The sequence below is a fragment of the Cyprinodon variegatus genome, unplaced genomic scaffold (assembly GCF_000732505.1).
Source record: "Cyprinodon variegatus isolate N-32 unplaced genomic scaffold, C_variegatus-1.0 Scaffold147, whole genome shotgun sequence".
In the NCBI taxonomy this organism is placed as follows: domain Eukaryota; kingdom Metazoa; phylum Chordata; class Actinopteri; order Cyprinodontiformes; family Cyprinodontidae; genus Cyprinodon; species Cyprinodon variegatus.
In genome coordinates this window covers 381,188-397,373 of record NW_015150600.1, presented here as the reverse complement: position 1 = coordinate 397,373, position 16,186 = coordinate 381,188, and the positions used below count along the sequence as shown (strand labels likewise).

Below are 16,186 nucleotides of genomic sequence, written 5' to 3'. Positions count from 1 at the left end.
CATAAAATTATAGAAATGAAATGCTCGAATTAAAAGATTAAGTAAAATAGTCATTATTTCAGTTATTTTACGTTCCACTTTGGAGAATCATCAATACTTTTGACTGAGAGGGGGAATCATGGTTATGGTTATTTTATAAATTTTATGAGAGTACGGCAGTTTTGTTAACAGTATTCTTTTAATGTTAGGGTTAGGGTAAGAGTTAGGGCTCAAAGCTGTATTGCTTTGCCAGTGTGAGGTAGGTTTAGGGGTTTGCACAATTATATTCTATTCTCATCATAACAGTAGATTTATATTATATTATATCAGATTAGATTTGAGACGATTTGATATGATTCGATTTAATTCCATCAGAACTGATCAGATTTAAACCTAGATAGATAGTTAATTATTATCATTTTTTATGTTGAAAAAAAGGTGTCGAAATTAGGGCTGTGGGTAGAAATGGATATAGCAAAATATATATTGTGATTTTCTGCCGCCTGCTATTAATATCAATTTTTCAGCTCCTAATATCAATTTTTTTTTTTTTTTATATTTTTACCTTACCCAATGATGGGGAAATGGGCTACTTCCCCTTTAAGCTTGATATGTGTGGAAATGCTTGAATATATGAAATAAAATAAAATTCTGTTTTATGATGTTCCACACTCAAGATTTATGACATACTAATCAAGAATACCACTCGCTATCCATTAGCTTCTTTTTGTTTTGTGTTTCTGAAGAGCTGATGCTACAGAAACTGCACCTTGTTTTTTTGCACCATATCAAAGTTTGATGAAAACTGAACTGCAAACTGCCAAAGTTTTGACTTATCATACGTTCTTATGTTTTTTCACTTTTCTAGAGATACAAACTTCAAAGTGGTTTTATTTTCAGCTTCCTTTCAGCTTTTTTTGTATTATTCGCCAGTTGGATGGAAAACATCTGCAACATGCCTGGCTGTGTCTGTTCACAACTTTTTGAGTTTAAGCTCTTTCCTTAAAATATAAAGCCAGTGACTTAGATTTAACTGAAATACTCTCTCACCTGCTCACCCATTACCTCATGCGATCCAGCTCCAATAAGTACAGCTCCTCACCTTTGCCTCAGCCATCACCGTTAAAGACTCTGCATTTAAAGTTTCAGATCTAACATGCCCTCACATCCAGTTTAACTGCCACCCTCCACTGCCCCTTTACCACCTTCATCATATCTGCCTCCCCACAACTTTTCTCGTTCTCCAGCCCCAGTATCACCACCAAAGGCTTTTATATGTCATGATCTTAGCTCCCTAATTGCTCACTCCATTCACCTGTCTAATTGCCCGGTTGTTCATTACTGCTCATCTAATCCACCTGCTGCGGCTTCTATTTACATGGCTCAGGCTCAGCCATCATGGCCAGATCATTGATGATGATGCTCTCTTTAATGTTCTCGTTCTTGGGGGCCAGTGGAGCGAGCAGTGTTTTAGTGTTCAATAGTGTTTCTGATTTCTTGATCCTGATCTGCCTCTTATCGACTGAGCGTCCCTGTTCGTGTCTTGGCTCAGTGGAGAGAGCGTTCTGGGTTGGGTTTTTTTGTGTGTTCCGTAGTGTTCCTGATATCCTGACCTGTTCTGCCTCTGCACCACTGATCTTGCTGGTTTCCATCTGAACATCCTACCTGAACTCTCTGTGGACACCTGGAACCCTGGACCAGCCTGTTCCTGTTCCCGCTGATATTCCTGACCGGTTTTACGACTCCTGGACCTCTGAGCCCTCCTGTTCTGATCTGTTTCCCTGTTCTGGCTCGGACTCCTGCTTGTCTTCCGGGGCTGCAGCATCTGGGACACTGTGGGCGGAGCCCACCGCATCTAGTTGGCAGAATGACTTATTGCGCACACCCAAGCACGATACCATGCTGGAATGCAATAAGCACCTATTCTTCCCCAAACGTTTCTAGAATCAGTCCATGCAAGCTTGTATGGTAGACTTTGTATACTCCACAGGTCAGGTCATATATTTAATATGTCTGCACCATCAACGCCAAGTCAAATTCCTGATAAGTGCAAACCTACTTGGCAATAAATCTGATTCTGATTCTGCAGAAAGTGACTCAAAAAGGGGCCCCTGTCAAAAAACAGGGCAAACAAATACAGAATGGTTTGTAAATGGTGCCAACTTCCTAATTATTTATGCATACTTACCAAAAGATAACCTGTTCTTTCAGCTTATAAAAAATTGCATTTTGTTTGCTGCTTCTCTCATCCCTCCCTTTATGCTGGGCAGCTGAATATATAAAACACTGAAAACAGATAAACCAGATGACATTCAGCCTTCAGGCCCCTTGATGGAGCCATTTAGCTGTTTAACTGAAATGATACTTAGAAATATTTTTGGCCAATGTCCAGCCAAATAAAAATATATTTACTGGATACATTCCAACAGCTAGTTTTATCAGTGTAATACTACACTCCGGCGGTTTAAATATAGCCTATTTAAATAGAAAAATACACATCAGTGTGAGTTTCACTACTTGGTCACTTGTGATCCGCCTCTGAATTGTGTAACAGTGAGTACCGCCCACCTTTCCCCCATTCGGATGTGGCCAATGTTTTCCAGGAAATGCACAACTGAAACCACCCAACGGATCACACAACTTCAGCAGCGACACGTCTGCTTTCCAACTGTTTACTGTAGTAATGAGGGAGCTGAAGATGTCAGCGCAGGTCTCCTTAGAAACAGCGGAACATCCCAGACTCCTGAAGCTGTCATCCGCGCTGTTCTACGCCGGTAGTTCGTTTCTGATCACCGTGGTGAACAAAACTGTGCTGACCAGCTACAGGTGGGACAATGTCCACTCACATGTATGGCAACCAGGAACTATTATTATCACTATTAGAAAATGGTATTATGTGTTGTGATTCTGCAGATTTCCCTCTTATCTGTTTGTGGGCATTGGACAAGTAAGTTCTGCTTTTGTTCATTATTTCCCTTTACTGTAAAGCAAAAAACTGACTTTTGTTTCTTCCTTTTCAGATGATAACTACTATTGTGGTTTTATATTTAGCCAAAATAAACAACACGGTCAAGTTTCCAGATTTTGATAAAAGCATCATCCTAAAAGTAAGAGTTTAAGATATTACAAAATGTGATATAACTTTTCTACCAGTAATTGAAAATTAGTATACTAAACATATCTACTTCTAAAGAAATGCTATTAAAGGTTGAGAATTTTATTTTCTCCTCACTTTTTCTGTATATTATATACAGTATATGGGGTATGCCACTAGACTGCTGAATGTTTTGTAAATGGGTTATTATATTGTATTTTCTTATATTTATTATATTTTATCATCATATATATATATATATATAAAGATTTTAGAACTGTAAATTTACAGTCATTTTTACTATTTTTCAAGGCTGCGCTTTTAAAAAAAAAAAAAAAGATGAAATTGTCCACAAAGCTGTTCCAAACGAAATTTGTTTTTGTTTTACACTTGTGTAAACAAAATGGGAAATAAAATCTTACTAAGTCATAAATATCTGGATGAAAGATGTAAGCAAAATTTAAATATTTTAAATGTCAGTTTAATGAATTGATGTATGGAGGACCAATCCTGCCATAATTAAATATAAATACAGAAATAAATAAATGCTCCAAAAAGAAATAAGCATACAATTAATTCCCCCCCAAAAAATACAATAAAAAAATAAATGTTGGTAGAAATGAAATTATACAGTGAGACATAAAGATATATATATATATATATATATATATATATATATCTTTTTTATTAGCTTCTTTGTTTATTTGCCTTTGTAATTATTACCATATTTATTTATTTATTTTCTGTTACATTCTTCAACTTTATTTATTTTTTTACTGTGTTTGTTTATGTGCTTGTTATAATATATTTGTCTGGTTTATTCCTCCTTTGTATTTTTTCACCCTATTTATTTCTTCCATGCTATTTATTTCCGCCTGTCGTATTTACATTTCTGTTTTCATTTCTGCCTCAGTATGCAAATGACTACACTGTTGTATGCAGTTATATTATATGAACAAGTCATCTCAACCTTCATAATAATCAATTACAATTCCAGCAATAAAAATATAACAGTGGTATGTCTTTATTTCCAAGGATCCCCTGATCCCATCCAAACAAAGATTTTGAAGGAAGTGTTTTTTAACGTTTAGGTTTACTGTCTGTGGAAGGATTTTTTTTTGTTTGACTGCATCTAACTGATCGATACTGATTGCTTACTATACCATTTTTATTGGATTAGCTCCCCTAGCCTTGAACTTCATACAGTTGATGTCCATTTGTAATAAAGGTTACTTCAGTTGCCTAATATGCGCTTTTCTTTATCCCTTTTCTGAAAGCGATATCTTAGGATTCTCAAAGCAAAATAAATCTGCGAACTACAATCTTCCAGGATTCGGGGGGGAAATTACAAACAAAAATCTTAGACGTTTAAACGGTTTAAACTGCTTCAACTATAAGAAGTATAATCAGGATATGGCAGACAACAGGAAGAGTTGCTGTTTAAACCAGCTCTGCTAGGCTAAGGACAATACAGAAGCTGCATATGTGGCTCCGTGGCACCAGAAAATGCAGAGCTCACCTCCAAAGACTGTATAAAATAAACACCTGCTAGCTACTCTTAAAGTTGGTGGAGGTTCCATCATGCTGTGGGGCTGGTTTTAGAACTGAGACTCTTGTAAAGTGGATGAATTCAAACAACTATTTACAGCTTTTTGAGGAGGATGTCCAAGCATCAGTCTCAAAGCTGAAGTTATGCACGGGTTGGATAATTGATTGATTCACTTTATTGATCTCACAGTGGAGAAATTTACTCTTTACATCAGGTAAAATATTCAAAGAAGAAGGTGCCAAAGGAAGAAAAAAGTGCATTGGATATACGTATATACATTCCACATATGACAGCTTTTTTATTTTATTTTTTATAGTAGGATCATTATACTAGATTAGTGCACTGGGTATCAAATAGTTATTGCACATTATACATTGCACAGGTTATTGCTGTTGTAGTTACGCATTGCAGAGTGATGGCAGCAGGGATGAATGACCTGCAGTAGCGCTCCTTTTTACAAACAGGGTGTACAAGTCTTTCACTAAGGGAGCTGCTCAGCTCCTCTAAAGTCTGGTGAAGAGGGTGGAAGGTGTTGTTCAAGATGGATGCAAGCTTGGACAGCACCCTCCTCTTAGCTACTTCCTCCACTCAGTCCAGAGCGCAGCCCAGGACAGAAACAGCCTTTCTCACTAGTTTGTTCATTCTCCAACAAGGAAAAGGTTTAAAGCAGATTAAAAAATCTACCAAGGCATTCATGCAAAGGGAGAAACTCATTGTTCACGTCACTTTTCCCTAACTAAAAACCCTCAACAATCCTCCACCATAAATCAACCCCCCCAATAATAGACTAGCCAGTGAGATTTCTGCAAAGCCACTAGATCACTCTCCACTACTGGTGCTATGAATCTGGGATGAGATTAAACTACATGCTCTCTACTCTACAGCAGTAAAGATTTTTGTAGGATTTACTCCTACAGTGCAGAATTTATTGCTTTCAGAAGTGACGAATAAGCATAAAAAATACAGATATATAGCACAAGAGGTTTTAAAGATACCATCACACAGAATCATTCACCAGGGCTTTGGGTTGGGGAACGTTAGGGAAGTTTGCAGAAGTTTATATGACACCATAATTCAGTGAAATCCTGTATTAGAATCTATACCTCATCACCTCACTTTATCAATGCTGTTGAAGAAAACATCTGGATAGTATCTATAAATCATTTTATATATGCATATTTTTATGTTGTGTTTTTTTGACAGATCTTCCCTCTTCCCTTGCTGTATGTTGGAAACCATGTAACAGGACTGGCGAGCACCAAAAAACTCAGGTCTCACCTGCCTCACATGCAGGATACCTCAGATTTGACATCTGCTGAACCTTAGCACACTATGATGACTAACGAACAGCTCTCTTACAGTTTACCCATGTTTACAGTCTTGCGGAAATTCACCATACTGATGACAATGATCCTGGAAGCTTATTTGTTAAGGTAAGAACTCCCTGAATTCTTAAATCATTATTTCTTCTGCTTTTTTTTATTTGAGCTCCCTACTTGAGTATTCTTTTCCTTGTAGAAAAACATTTCCAAGACGTATCATTTGCAGTGTTGTGACAATAGTCTTTGGGGCCATGGTGGCTGCCAGGTCAGATTTTTTTTTTTTTTTTTTCAAATTGATTTTATTTCTGAATATTGGATGATTGTAGTGTGGTTATTGTGTCGATTTTTTGCCTTTTTTGTAATCTTTTCAACCATTTCAGTTCTGATCTGGCCTTTGACGTGGAGGCCTACACCTTCATCCTGCTGAATGATGCCTTCACTGCAGCCACTGGTGTTTACACAAAGAAAAAACTTGGTGATCAGGTAGCATTAGTGCACATCCTATATAGTGGTTACACCACCAGATACTATTTAGATGTTCTTTTTTTTGTAATTTTTTGTGAATTATAATGCACTTTTTTTATCCTAAGCAAACCGAAACTGCAGCTTAATTACAATAACATTATTCCATTTCAAATATTCTCAAATCTACAGTTTAGGACAGACAAATCCATTGCTTTGAAGGAGTCTGATTCTTTTTTTGATCTTCTAGAATATTTGTGATCATTAGTCTTCTAGGGTTTTTTCTAGTGCCTGTCATTTTTTTCCATTGGACTTTGGCTGCTTTTATTGTCATAGGATGTGGTGGTGGAGTATGTTCAGAAAATCATTTACCACCTGCAAATGAACAGTACCTGAAACTCAGAAAAATGTGACAACGTTCATCTGGCTACAGAAGTCAGTTCCTGTTAAAGGGTGTAAATCAGATTTTCAGGTAATATCTGGAAACGGTCTGTTTTAATTGCTGTAAATCCTTAAGACTATGAAGAAAGTATAAATATTTATTTGATGCAATTAAAAAGAATGAATAAAATATTTTAGATAGAGTTAATAGTGTTTTTGTGTTTGTAGGAGCGTCTGTCTATTTTTTTTTGGAGTAAACTTTGTGTTTAAATTAAAGCTGTTTTGAATCGTGTATTTTAGCACTTAAAAAAATCTAACTGGGTATTAAAAACTATTTTTTTTAGCTTATCTTCTGCTCTGTGTGTACACAGGGCCTTGGGAAGTATGGTGTCCTATTTTACAATTCACTGATCATCGTCTTACCCACCATCTTGGCCAGTGCATTCATTGGAGATTTACACAAGGTTAAAGCATACGCTCTGCAGGGTTGTTTTTGCAGTCCAAAGCTGGAAGTCTTTTGCTTATCTGGCCTTGTGTTTTACCCTCAGGCATTATCATTTAAGGACTGGAACAACATTATATTTATCGTATGTTTTCTTTTGTCCTGCTTCATGGGGTATGTCACACCAACCCAACACCACATTCTGACCAATTATTATGGGATTCTTTTCACCTTTTCTGTTTTTCTCATCAGATTTGTATTGATGTACTCAATAGTCCTCTGCAGCTATTATAACTCAGCACTTACAACCACTGTTGTGGGGGCCATAAAGGTAAGAGCCATCTGACGAGTCCTTTAAAACCATGAAAAAAATGAAACACCTCACACAATGCAGGAAAACTGAGATCTGCAGCTGTGTTCTTGTCCTACAAACCCCTACTCGGAGCTTAACTTTCCGGTTTTTCAGGCTTTTCTTGTTTCCTAATTATTGTGTGGCTTAAATATTTACAGACTGCTTGTAACTTTTGATTTCTCCTCCTCTCAGAATGTAGCCGTAGCTTATGTCGGCATCTTTGTAGGTGGAGACTACCTGTTCTCCTGGACTAACTTCCTCGGACTCAGCATTTGGTGAGGATTGATCTTTGTTTTTTCTTGGCTATTTTATCTTTATTTTTGTGTAAATACTGAATGACACTTTGAATAGCACCACCCATATAAAGCATGATCTTGCATTGATTCCCCATCTTGATGAATTTTACATTTTCGGACATATTTTCTTAGTTTGAATGATCACATTTAAATGCTGATTTTAAGCATCAGATTTCCAGGTTTAAACTCTGTTTTATGGAGTTGAAAAGCTGCTTGAAAATTTTTTCCAAATGTCACAAATTGTTACATTGATGTGGAATCCTATTTCCACTTGTCTCATAGAAAAAAACAACCTTTTATCTAATAATAATTAGCTTGCAAAGTCATTATTATGAGATTTAAGCTCTTTTTTTCATGACAGGGGCACTGATGTGCTTCCATAAGTATTAAGTATATTTATTAATGGGCCATGGAAATGAAAAGTATTTTCTTATAAATGATCTCATGTGAGTAAAACAGATCTCTTAATAATCTAAATAAAGTTCCTCCTGCAAAAAACATACAATTATTTATTTTTTTTAATTAAAATTGCTCTTGTATAGGCTAAAAAACATTTTTTACACTGTTTTCATTAACTACTATATGATATCCATCCTGCTTGCATGAAAAGCGTTAATATATTAAGTGGTAGATCATTGTGTGGTCTAAAAAACACTGAAAGTTAGTGGTGAGAACAAGAAAATATGTTGTAGTTTGGTTTGTTTTCAGCAATATTTATCAGTAAAAATCTTTACATTAACAGGTATATTTTAAAAGTTTGTCTACATTAACCTGCCTTGCTGAGAGCCTAATATGCACCATTTTTAAAATGTTCTCTCAGCTCTGAGCAGTCATAAAGAAATTAGTTTGACAGGAGCTAAAAGTGGTGAGAAAGAAAAATAAAAGATAAAGGTATCAATCAATATATAAAAAGCAGTTTGTTTTTTTTAACAGAAAGTATCTTCTTTAAAATATATCCTATAATTAAAGCATTACTTGCAGTTTCTCAGAATCAAAGTATAATCGCAAACATTTCAAGGCTATGTGGACATTATACACCCCTCAGAACAAACACTGTTCATTTCTTTTTTTCTGCAGCATGTCAGGAGGACTGGCTTACTCATTCCTCACCTTCAACAGCAGTCAGCCACCTGGAAACAACCCAGAGGAAACACAAGAGCAGAAGATTCCCATTACTGAGGATCTATCAAAGAAACTGAGCCAAAGATAAAAACACAAACCACTAGGTGGCGTTATCCTGCTTCATATTGAAGCATTTTCAAAATTTAGCACTTCATTGTTTCTCTTTTTCTAAAAATAAATCTATTAACCTCTAATTCTAATGCTATTTAATCCAGATTTTAAACCAAAATAAATAAGAAATGCCACAAACGTGTCGGATTCAGTGAATGTTTATTGATGATCACCTATGAGAGAACAGTGTGGGCAGCCTGTCAGAGAAATCTCATGTTTACATGGAAATACAAACATCTAACAGCAAGCAGGATCCCTCTATACTGTCAATAATCAACACTGCTGAAGGAGTTTAGCTGAAGCAAAAAATCTAAAATTAAAACTTCAAAGCTTTCCGTAAATAGTGTGCATACTCATGTTGTTTACTAAAAAAACACTATATTTTATATATATATTAAATGCCTTAATTTACTCAAACCAGAAAAAAAACAGACTAGGGGGTTGAGGCGCTACCAAGTAGATTAAAATTTGGATTATTAATTCATTTGGTTTAATCTTCTTCTTCTGGGATTATTACTTTGCCTCTTTAAAAGGTAATTTGTAAGCCAGATTAAAAGAGCACAGCTAGCATGAGGGTTTTCATCGATGGGGGCTTCTTACAGTGTTCAAAGATGTAGTGTCGCATTCCAGAAAGAAAATAAAGTTGAAATCAATCCAAAAATCACCCCAGCAACACTTTCTTTAGAAAAAGAAAACAAAAATCAATTTCCTGCACCAACGATGAAATCAAACCTTAACTGCATTGCAAGCTTAATCCAACCTCTACAGCCGGCACTTTTAATGACATTGATGCTTTACAAAGTTTGGATTTATTTGTCACACGATTAAATAATGATTCCAGCACTCAAAGATAGGATCACGATGTCAGCCTAAAAGAAAGAAAAGGTTAAATAAATACAAAAAAGTTAAAATTAGACTGAATAAGCACGCCGTTTCCATGCCGTGTCAGCATCACATCTGGTCTCTCAGCTTTTAATATAAAAGATGACGAGCCATCCTAGAGAAAAAAAAAACAAAAAAAAAACAACCTTGTGCCACCAGCTTTCCCTTGTGTTTAGGCATGGACCAATTTTTATTCCATCTACTATTCTATGTATGGGGACTAAATACGTCAAATGTGGAATAAGATCCAGTTTATTTAATTAGGGAAAACATGGTAACATTACCATGGATTCTACGCAGACATAAGAGAATATTAACTAGAGGTCTGAAGTTTAAGTGCTTTTTATCCCTTTTTCTGCCGTCCCTTTTTGTCAGTACAGTAGGAAGCGTTTTTGTAGTAGGAAGCGGTAAAAGCTAACGTCATCTGATCAAGCTGTGCTCTGGCTTGCCTTTATCGTAGTAGGGAAAACCACGTGATGTCACCTTCTATCAGCCAGTTTACATACATCCATAATCTATGTTCAGCTGAACCCTACTATAGCTTTAACTCAGTGTCCTCTAAACCCGATAGGACTATAAAAGCCTTTCTTTTAAACAACAGGGGGTCTTTTCTTTAAGCTGCTGAGCAGCAATGTGCAGCTTCAGGCAGAGATAACACTGGATGGTTATTTTTTTACAATTAGCTTGTCTTCTGGCTGAGGAAAAAAAAAAAATCTTTGAGCCAGCTGATGTACAGTGCACAGCAGATCTGCCTTACTCTATAATCCACACAACTGGAGCAAACTCTTGTGTTTCAAACTGTTGGTAATTGGCCCATGCCTATTTGTGACAAGGAAACCAGCATTGATAACAATCAGAATATGCATGAATCAAGTCCAGAAAACAGGAACTACTTGGCTGGCTTAGCAAAGAATGGCAACATTAACAGACCAGGGGGCTAGTTTCTTTTTGTTGGTTATAAACAAGCTTTTTGCATGACCAGACTTCTGGATTAGGCTTGCAATGATTGCCTCTCGTGTGCTCGGTAACGCATCCAGGTTTGGTGAACAGGGTAGTAACAGCGCGGCTTAAACCATTTCACTTCAGCTTTCTCTGTTCTTTAAGGGCATCTGACGGTTGGACCAGTGAACACACCCTGCGTCTTTCTGTCCATCTGAGCTTAATCCACACATATTTACACACATATCAGTCATACACTTTTTTTCCCACAATATACTTAAAAAAAAAAAGAAAAGAAAATAACTCGTTACCAAAGTGCAAACAAAATCAAATTAAAACAATAGGTATTCTTTCTGTGCCTTTAGAAGACAGGAAAGAGACATTCTTCATGTTGTAAAACCTACATTTATAGCAGCCAAAAGGTTAAAATGGAAGCTGAGTAAGGTGCTTTAGCTTGTGCCTTCCTGGTGCTGATGGGGGGGGGGGGGTATTCTGTGCTTTAACACTGATCTCAGGCCAAGTCAGCTTCTTTCTCAAAGTCTGGTTTTACAACTTTATAAAGTAAACTAAACTAGGCGTTGATCTGCGTTTATGAAGAACGTTTAGCTACAGCACATAACTGCAGGAAGGCGATTAGAGAAGGTTGGGAGAGTCCTGGGTGGGGAGGGGGGGTCTTCAAGCAGACAGGTTGTTGGCCAGCTCAATGAGGGCCAGAGCACCGTGGAGACGCTCCCTCTGCTCCTGAAGGCGTCGCCTGGCTGCACCGCCCGGATTACCCTTCTCCTCCTCGATGGCCTCCTGCTCGTCTCCGTTCTCCTCGTCAGAATGCAGAAACCCCATGGGATCGTGCTGCTCTTGGTCCTCCGGCCTCGCCTTGCCCTGCGGCTTCATCTTGGTAGTTGTAGGGGCACGCTGCTCGCGGGTTTGCCAGTACCTGAGAGATAAAGGAGGGTGTTCATCCCATCTGTCAGTTCTCTCATATGTAGAACATTTTTTTGTGAGACAGCTGACCAAAAAGATTGGCTTCCTTTCTTTTTGTTTTTACTGAATTTGAAAAATAGAATAGAATTTAGATATTCTTGAAGAAAATACAGCAAGACACTATTTCCCAACCATATACAACATTGTCATAGCCTATCCTAATGTTGTCATTTGACTCTAATTATTAATTTACTAGCAGAAAGAGCCATTTTTTCATAATTTTTTATATATATATAAAAAAAAAAAACTGGCAACACCAGCATTGCTGTTGTTGTTTTTTTTTTTGTTTTTTTTTTAAAGATATACAAAGAAATTAAATTATTTGAAAAATGTGGCAATTTTTACTTCATCCAATTTGTCCAAAGAAAGAAATCAAAACAGGATGATAACAACATCAAAAGTTTTTCAGCTCTGCTTCTCTAGTGGGCGTTTACTTACTTAGCTAGCCACTCTGCCACGGCCTTGTTATCCACAGACTGAGCCTTTCCCAGACCCGCCTTCGGTTCCTCTCTGTTGAGACGTGAGAAAGGATGCTTGGGGCAGTGACGGTTGGCGTGAGTGAAACGACTGCCACAACCTGCACAGAAAAACGGGGATCAGCCGAAACATCTAAAACCCATGCATGGTTCTTTCAGGTGGTAAATAAAGCAGATCTCTGTTTTTTAATCAGACGCAGTGCATCTACTCATGCTGTGTTTTCGGGTACTTTCCAAACACTCCAAATGAACACCCCCCCCCCCCACTACTGAAAAGTACCTAAAGGTGACTAAAAGTGAAAGTAAGAAAAGGTCTGGGTTTGATTTGACAGAACTGATGATTAAGTTGTTTTGTTTTTCTAAGCATGTCTGGCGCACCTTTCTCTGAGCAGACGAATGGTTTCTCCCCGGTGTGCAGCCGCTGGTGAGTCTTCAGCTGACCGCTCTGGACAAACGCCTTCCCGCAGTTTGGGTAGTCGCACAGATAGGGTCTCTCTCCTGGATGGATAGGGGGATACTTTTGAGTACAAACACACATTCCTATTTACACAAAGCAGGTAAATAGAGGAATATACTAGAAATACACTGTAGGAAAAAAGCTTCCAGGTAGTTTTCAAGGTTAAACAATGTTTTCAAGCGATTTTTTTTAGACAGTAACATTTGCTCTGTTTTATTGTCATTTCACCTTTAAAAGATCCTGAATTAAAGACACTTGGTTTGCTCCCAGTCTAGCAGCACAGGGCTTTTCAGCAACCTTATGTTATCTCTATATAGAATGTATAGAATATATTAAATTAATAAAGATGCACAGATCAGATATTTCGTCCTGCCAATAAACATTTCCTTTGCTATTCCCAGTGAGTGCGGCTGGATGTATCTGGCTAAACTGTAGAAAGTTAGCAGTGGTCATTATGCCCAGAAAAGCTCTGTAAATCCAGCCAGGGTGTGCATCCTCTCATCAGTTTTGTCTTGCATCTTCACCCCCCCCCCTCCTGCGGGTTATCTCACACTCTCACCTGTGTGTGTTCGCTTATGAGCCTGCAGTGACTTCTCTCTGGGGAACACCCTGTTGCAGATGTTGCATCGGATGCGGCTGGAGGAGGTCTCGCCTTCACTTATCAGCTCCCGGACTGTGTCTGCTCGAGGCCGGCCTCTGCGGATACCGTCCTGACAACCCGACATAGACGGATATTAGCAGAGACAAAGGTGGCTAAAGCTAATTTCCACAGACCAGTACCATAACAGTGTGCATGGATTTTAAATTAGGTCAAATGTCCCAGTGTTTGTGTTTTAGACCTCGAAGGGGTCAAAAACAGAAACAAATGGCTCCAAATAACTGTTATAATGGCAGCCTTTAACAAATACTGCTGGCTTGTAATTGAGCTACTGCTGCCTTTAACTCTTTTTACACTTTCACTTTTCCATAGAAAATAGTCCTGAAACTATTCTGTATTTCTTTTTCATTTTATTTCTGCATGCCCTCAACCTCTAGTCTTATGTCTGCTGTTTTTTTTTACTGGAGGGTCCTGGCCGTTTAAATGCAGTCATTCCTTCCCACTATCGCTTTACTTCCCTGCGCAGTTAACTATTCTTTAACAACTGGCAATACAAGATCTTCTGAATTTCAGTAATTGTGTGTAATTAGGATTGAGCTGCATCTGATGTGATTGGATTTAAAGGATGGCTAGACTGGAAAAATTAATTCTAGATACCTGCAAAACAATTCAAGACTATATACAACTAAGCTTAATAAGTCTTCCAAAAAACTCTTAAAATTATAATATATGCTTTGACGTTCCATTCATTTTATGGTTCTCTATTGATATACATTGTAATCTATAGTTATGAACCTAAAAAAATTATCCTGGATCTCAATTTCTAGCTAAAGTAATGTTTATTTACAATGTTATCATAAACCTTTTTATTAAAGGGGTGGTTCTATTCCCATCTTATTAAATGTACAGACTAACAGATGTTTCTGCACAAAGCAGGTTGTCATTTCCTTCACCAGGGAATAATAAGAATAAAAAATAAAAACAGAAGAATTGCAGTGGTGGAATATTAAAATGCAAATCTACAAGAGTCCATATCACAAAAGTAAAGAGAGATGGGTTGAGGATGGTTATTTCCACTCCACCACGTTGCTTCTGATGTCTTTAATCTCACGTGTAATAAAGGTTTCATTGTAGCTCATTCATTTCCGGTTACATTTTTGGCGCGCGGCTACACGTCATCTTTAAGAGCAGCTGCAGGGTTTAAAATCCATACTGTCACACCCAAAGCGCGGGCGTTTTTTTCTACTTTTTAAATGACTCCCCATCTTTATCGATCAGCAGAACATATCCAAGTTTAATATATCTCTGAAGATGTTGATTTTTGCATGCCTGACAGATACATGTATAAATAATGAGTAGTTAATTAGTGTTATTATTAATTAATTAATGATAATAAGAGTAATTTGTAAAAGTTGAGCTCTAATATTAAGTAGTTGATTCAACCTAAGCATTGTGTCGGGTTCTGTTAGATGTTTCAGATCTGTTTACCTTGATCTGGTCCGGGGAAGCAGCGCTGTCCGCCTCCGTGGCTGTTTGGGACCCAGTTGGGGAAGCGGCCCCGCTCCCCGAGCCCGGACTCAGGGTCACATTGTGGGCGTTCTCCCCCCACTTCCAGGGGTAGACCATGAAGTCGCTGAAGCCCGGGCTGGTCGGAGTCAGGCTCTCCGGTTTTCTGGGTTTGATGGGAGTCTTGATGACAGATACCAAAACCCTTTTGGGTGAGTCGTTGCAGAAGATAACGTGCGGATGCTTGCTATCGGCCATTCTATTTAAAATAGTTGTACAAGTGCCTAAAATATCAAAGAAAGAAATAAGTTTCCGTTTTCTTACAAAAAAAAGTGTCCCGAACGGCGCTTTTTCAATCTGGGATTAATATGTCCTTCATTTCCATAGAGGTACAAAAATATATATTTTCCCTAAAGGTCGCCAAATAATGAGCGTTTATAAGATTTCCCTTCAGCCGCAGCAGCTCCTCTGAACAATCCTCAGTCGCCCTCTGAAGTATCGTCCCGCGTTGCAAACTCCCGCCTGAGCAGACTCCAATCCAATGGCCTTCAGGAATCTTCCCACACTGCCAGCAGTAGCCAATAGGAGCGTTGTACTCAACGGCGCCTTTAACCAATCACAGGCCACAACACTGCGTCGTCCGCACATTGCGTAGAGCCTTTATTGTCCAATGGAATTTAAACAACTGTCGCGCGCTCTTGTAAATTGACACCCATATTGGCCAATGAGGACAAGGAGAACGTGAAAAGTAGCCAATAAGAGTGAAGAGCGGTTAACTTTTAGCTGGCAGATGGCTCTTTCCCGCGCTGAGATGTCTGTTTATGTTATTACACGGTTTTTGTTCGGTTTTTTTTGGCTTTAAAGGGAACGGAAAGGCCCAGGGGCGCCAAAGTTACGTAATCATTCTAGGGCGGATATAAATGTACAAAGGATGAACTGTGTTAGAAGAAACTGAAACCTACCATTAAACAGAGTTTACACCAGAGATTCTTGTTGCTGTTCATAAACTTTATAGTTTCTTAGATGTTTTACCACCTGTGGCATGGTAACTTTCAATAAAAAATAATTAAAAAAAAAAAGCCTTTTAGGACTTTTTCAACTTCAAAGGATTTCATAAAATAGAGCAAACTACACAGACAGGCTGATGACAGATAGATTATATTTATATATATATATATAGTTATTGCACTTGGTGTCAAATATAGAGAAACAGATATTGCACAGGGTAACAAAAGGT

General features: G+C 37.9%; 2 protein-coding genes across 3 annotated transcripts; one reads left to right on the top strand and one right to left on the bottom strand.

The window, feature by feature from the left end:
- The first annotated feature begins 2,588 nt into the window (after nt 1-2,588).
- On the top strand, nt 2,589-9,239 carry slc35d2 (solute carrier family 35 (UDP-GlcNAc/UDP-glucose transporter), member D2). 2 transcript variants are annotated; one of them, XM_015377150.1, is made up of 12 exons: nt 2,589-2,805; nt 2,893-2,926; nt 3,000-3,086; nt 5,826-5,893; nt 5,984-6,055; nt 6,141-6,209; nt 6,325-6,427; nt 7,159-7,251; nt 7,336-7,403; nt 7,482-7,560; nt 7,774-7,856; nt 8,955-9,239. In XM_015377150.1, the coding sequence occupies exons 1-12, from the start codon at nt 2,663-2,665 to the stop codon at nt 9,085-9,087; spliced, it is 1,032 nt and encodes a 343-aa protein (XP_015232636.1). In that variant the 5' UTR covers nt 2,589-2,662; the 3' UTR covers nt 9,088-9,239. The 2 variants fall into 2 exon arrangements, with proteins under 2 accessions (XP_015232636.1, XP_015232635.1); XM_015377149.1 differs by having other exon boundaries at nt 7,336-7,560.
- A 19-nt stretch (nt 9,240-9,258) lies between these two features.
- znf367 (zinc finger protein 367) lies at nt 9,259-15,454 on the bottom strand. Its single transcript, XM_015377148.1, has 5 exons — nt 14,932-15,454; nt 13,405-13,555; nt 12,767-12,886; nt 12,351-12,489; nt 9,259-11,865 (listed from the first exon to the last, which is right to left on the bottom strand). The coding sequence occupies exons 1-5, from the start codon at nt 15,205-15,207 to the stop codon at nt 11,607-11,609; spliced, it is 945 nt and encodes a 314-aa protein (XP_015232634.1). The 5' UTR covers nt 15,208-15,454; the 3' UTR covers nt 9,259-11,606.
- Nucleotides 15,455-16,186: the final 732 nt, after the last annotated feature.

Coding starts and splice junctions, on each gene's coding strand:
- znf367 (XM_015377148.1), bottom strand. CDS start 15,207: ATGGCCGATAGCAAGCATCCGCACGTTATCTTCTGCAACGACTCACCC. Junction 13,556..14,931: donor CTTCCCCGGACCAGATCAAG/GTAAACAGATCT, acceptor TCGGGTTGTCAG/GACGGTATCCGCAGAGGCCG. Junction 12,490..12,766: donor ATTCGTCTGCTCAGAGAAAG/GTGCGCCAGACA, acceptor TTTTCTGTGCAG/GTTGTGGCAGTCGTTTCACT.
- slc35d2 (XM_015377149.1), top strand. CDS start 2,663: ATGAGGGAGCTGAAGATGTCAGCGCAGGTCTCCTTAGAAACAGCGGAA. Junction 3,087..5,825: donor ATAAAAGCATCATCCTAAAA/GTAAGAGTTTAA, acceptor TTTTTTTGACAG/ATCTTCCCTCTTCCCTTGCT. Junction 5,894..5,983: donor GCGAGCACCAAAAAACTCAG/GTCTCACCTGCC, acceptor GCTCTCTTACAG/TTTACCCATGTTTACAGTCT.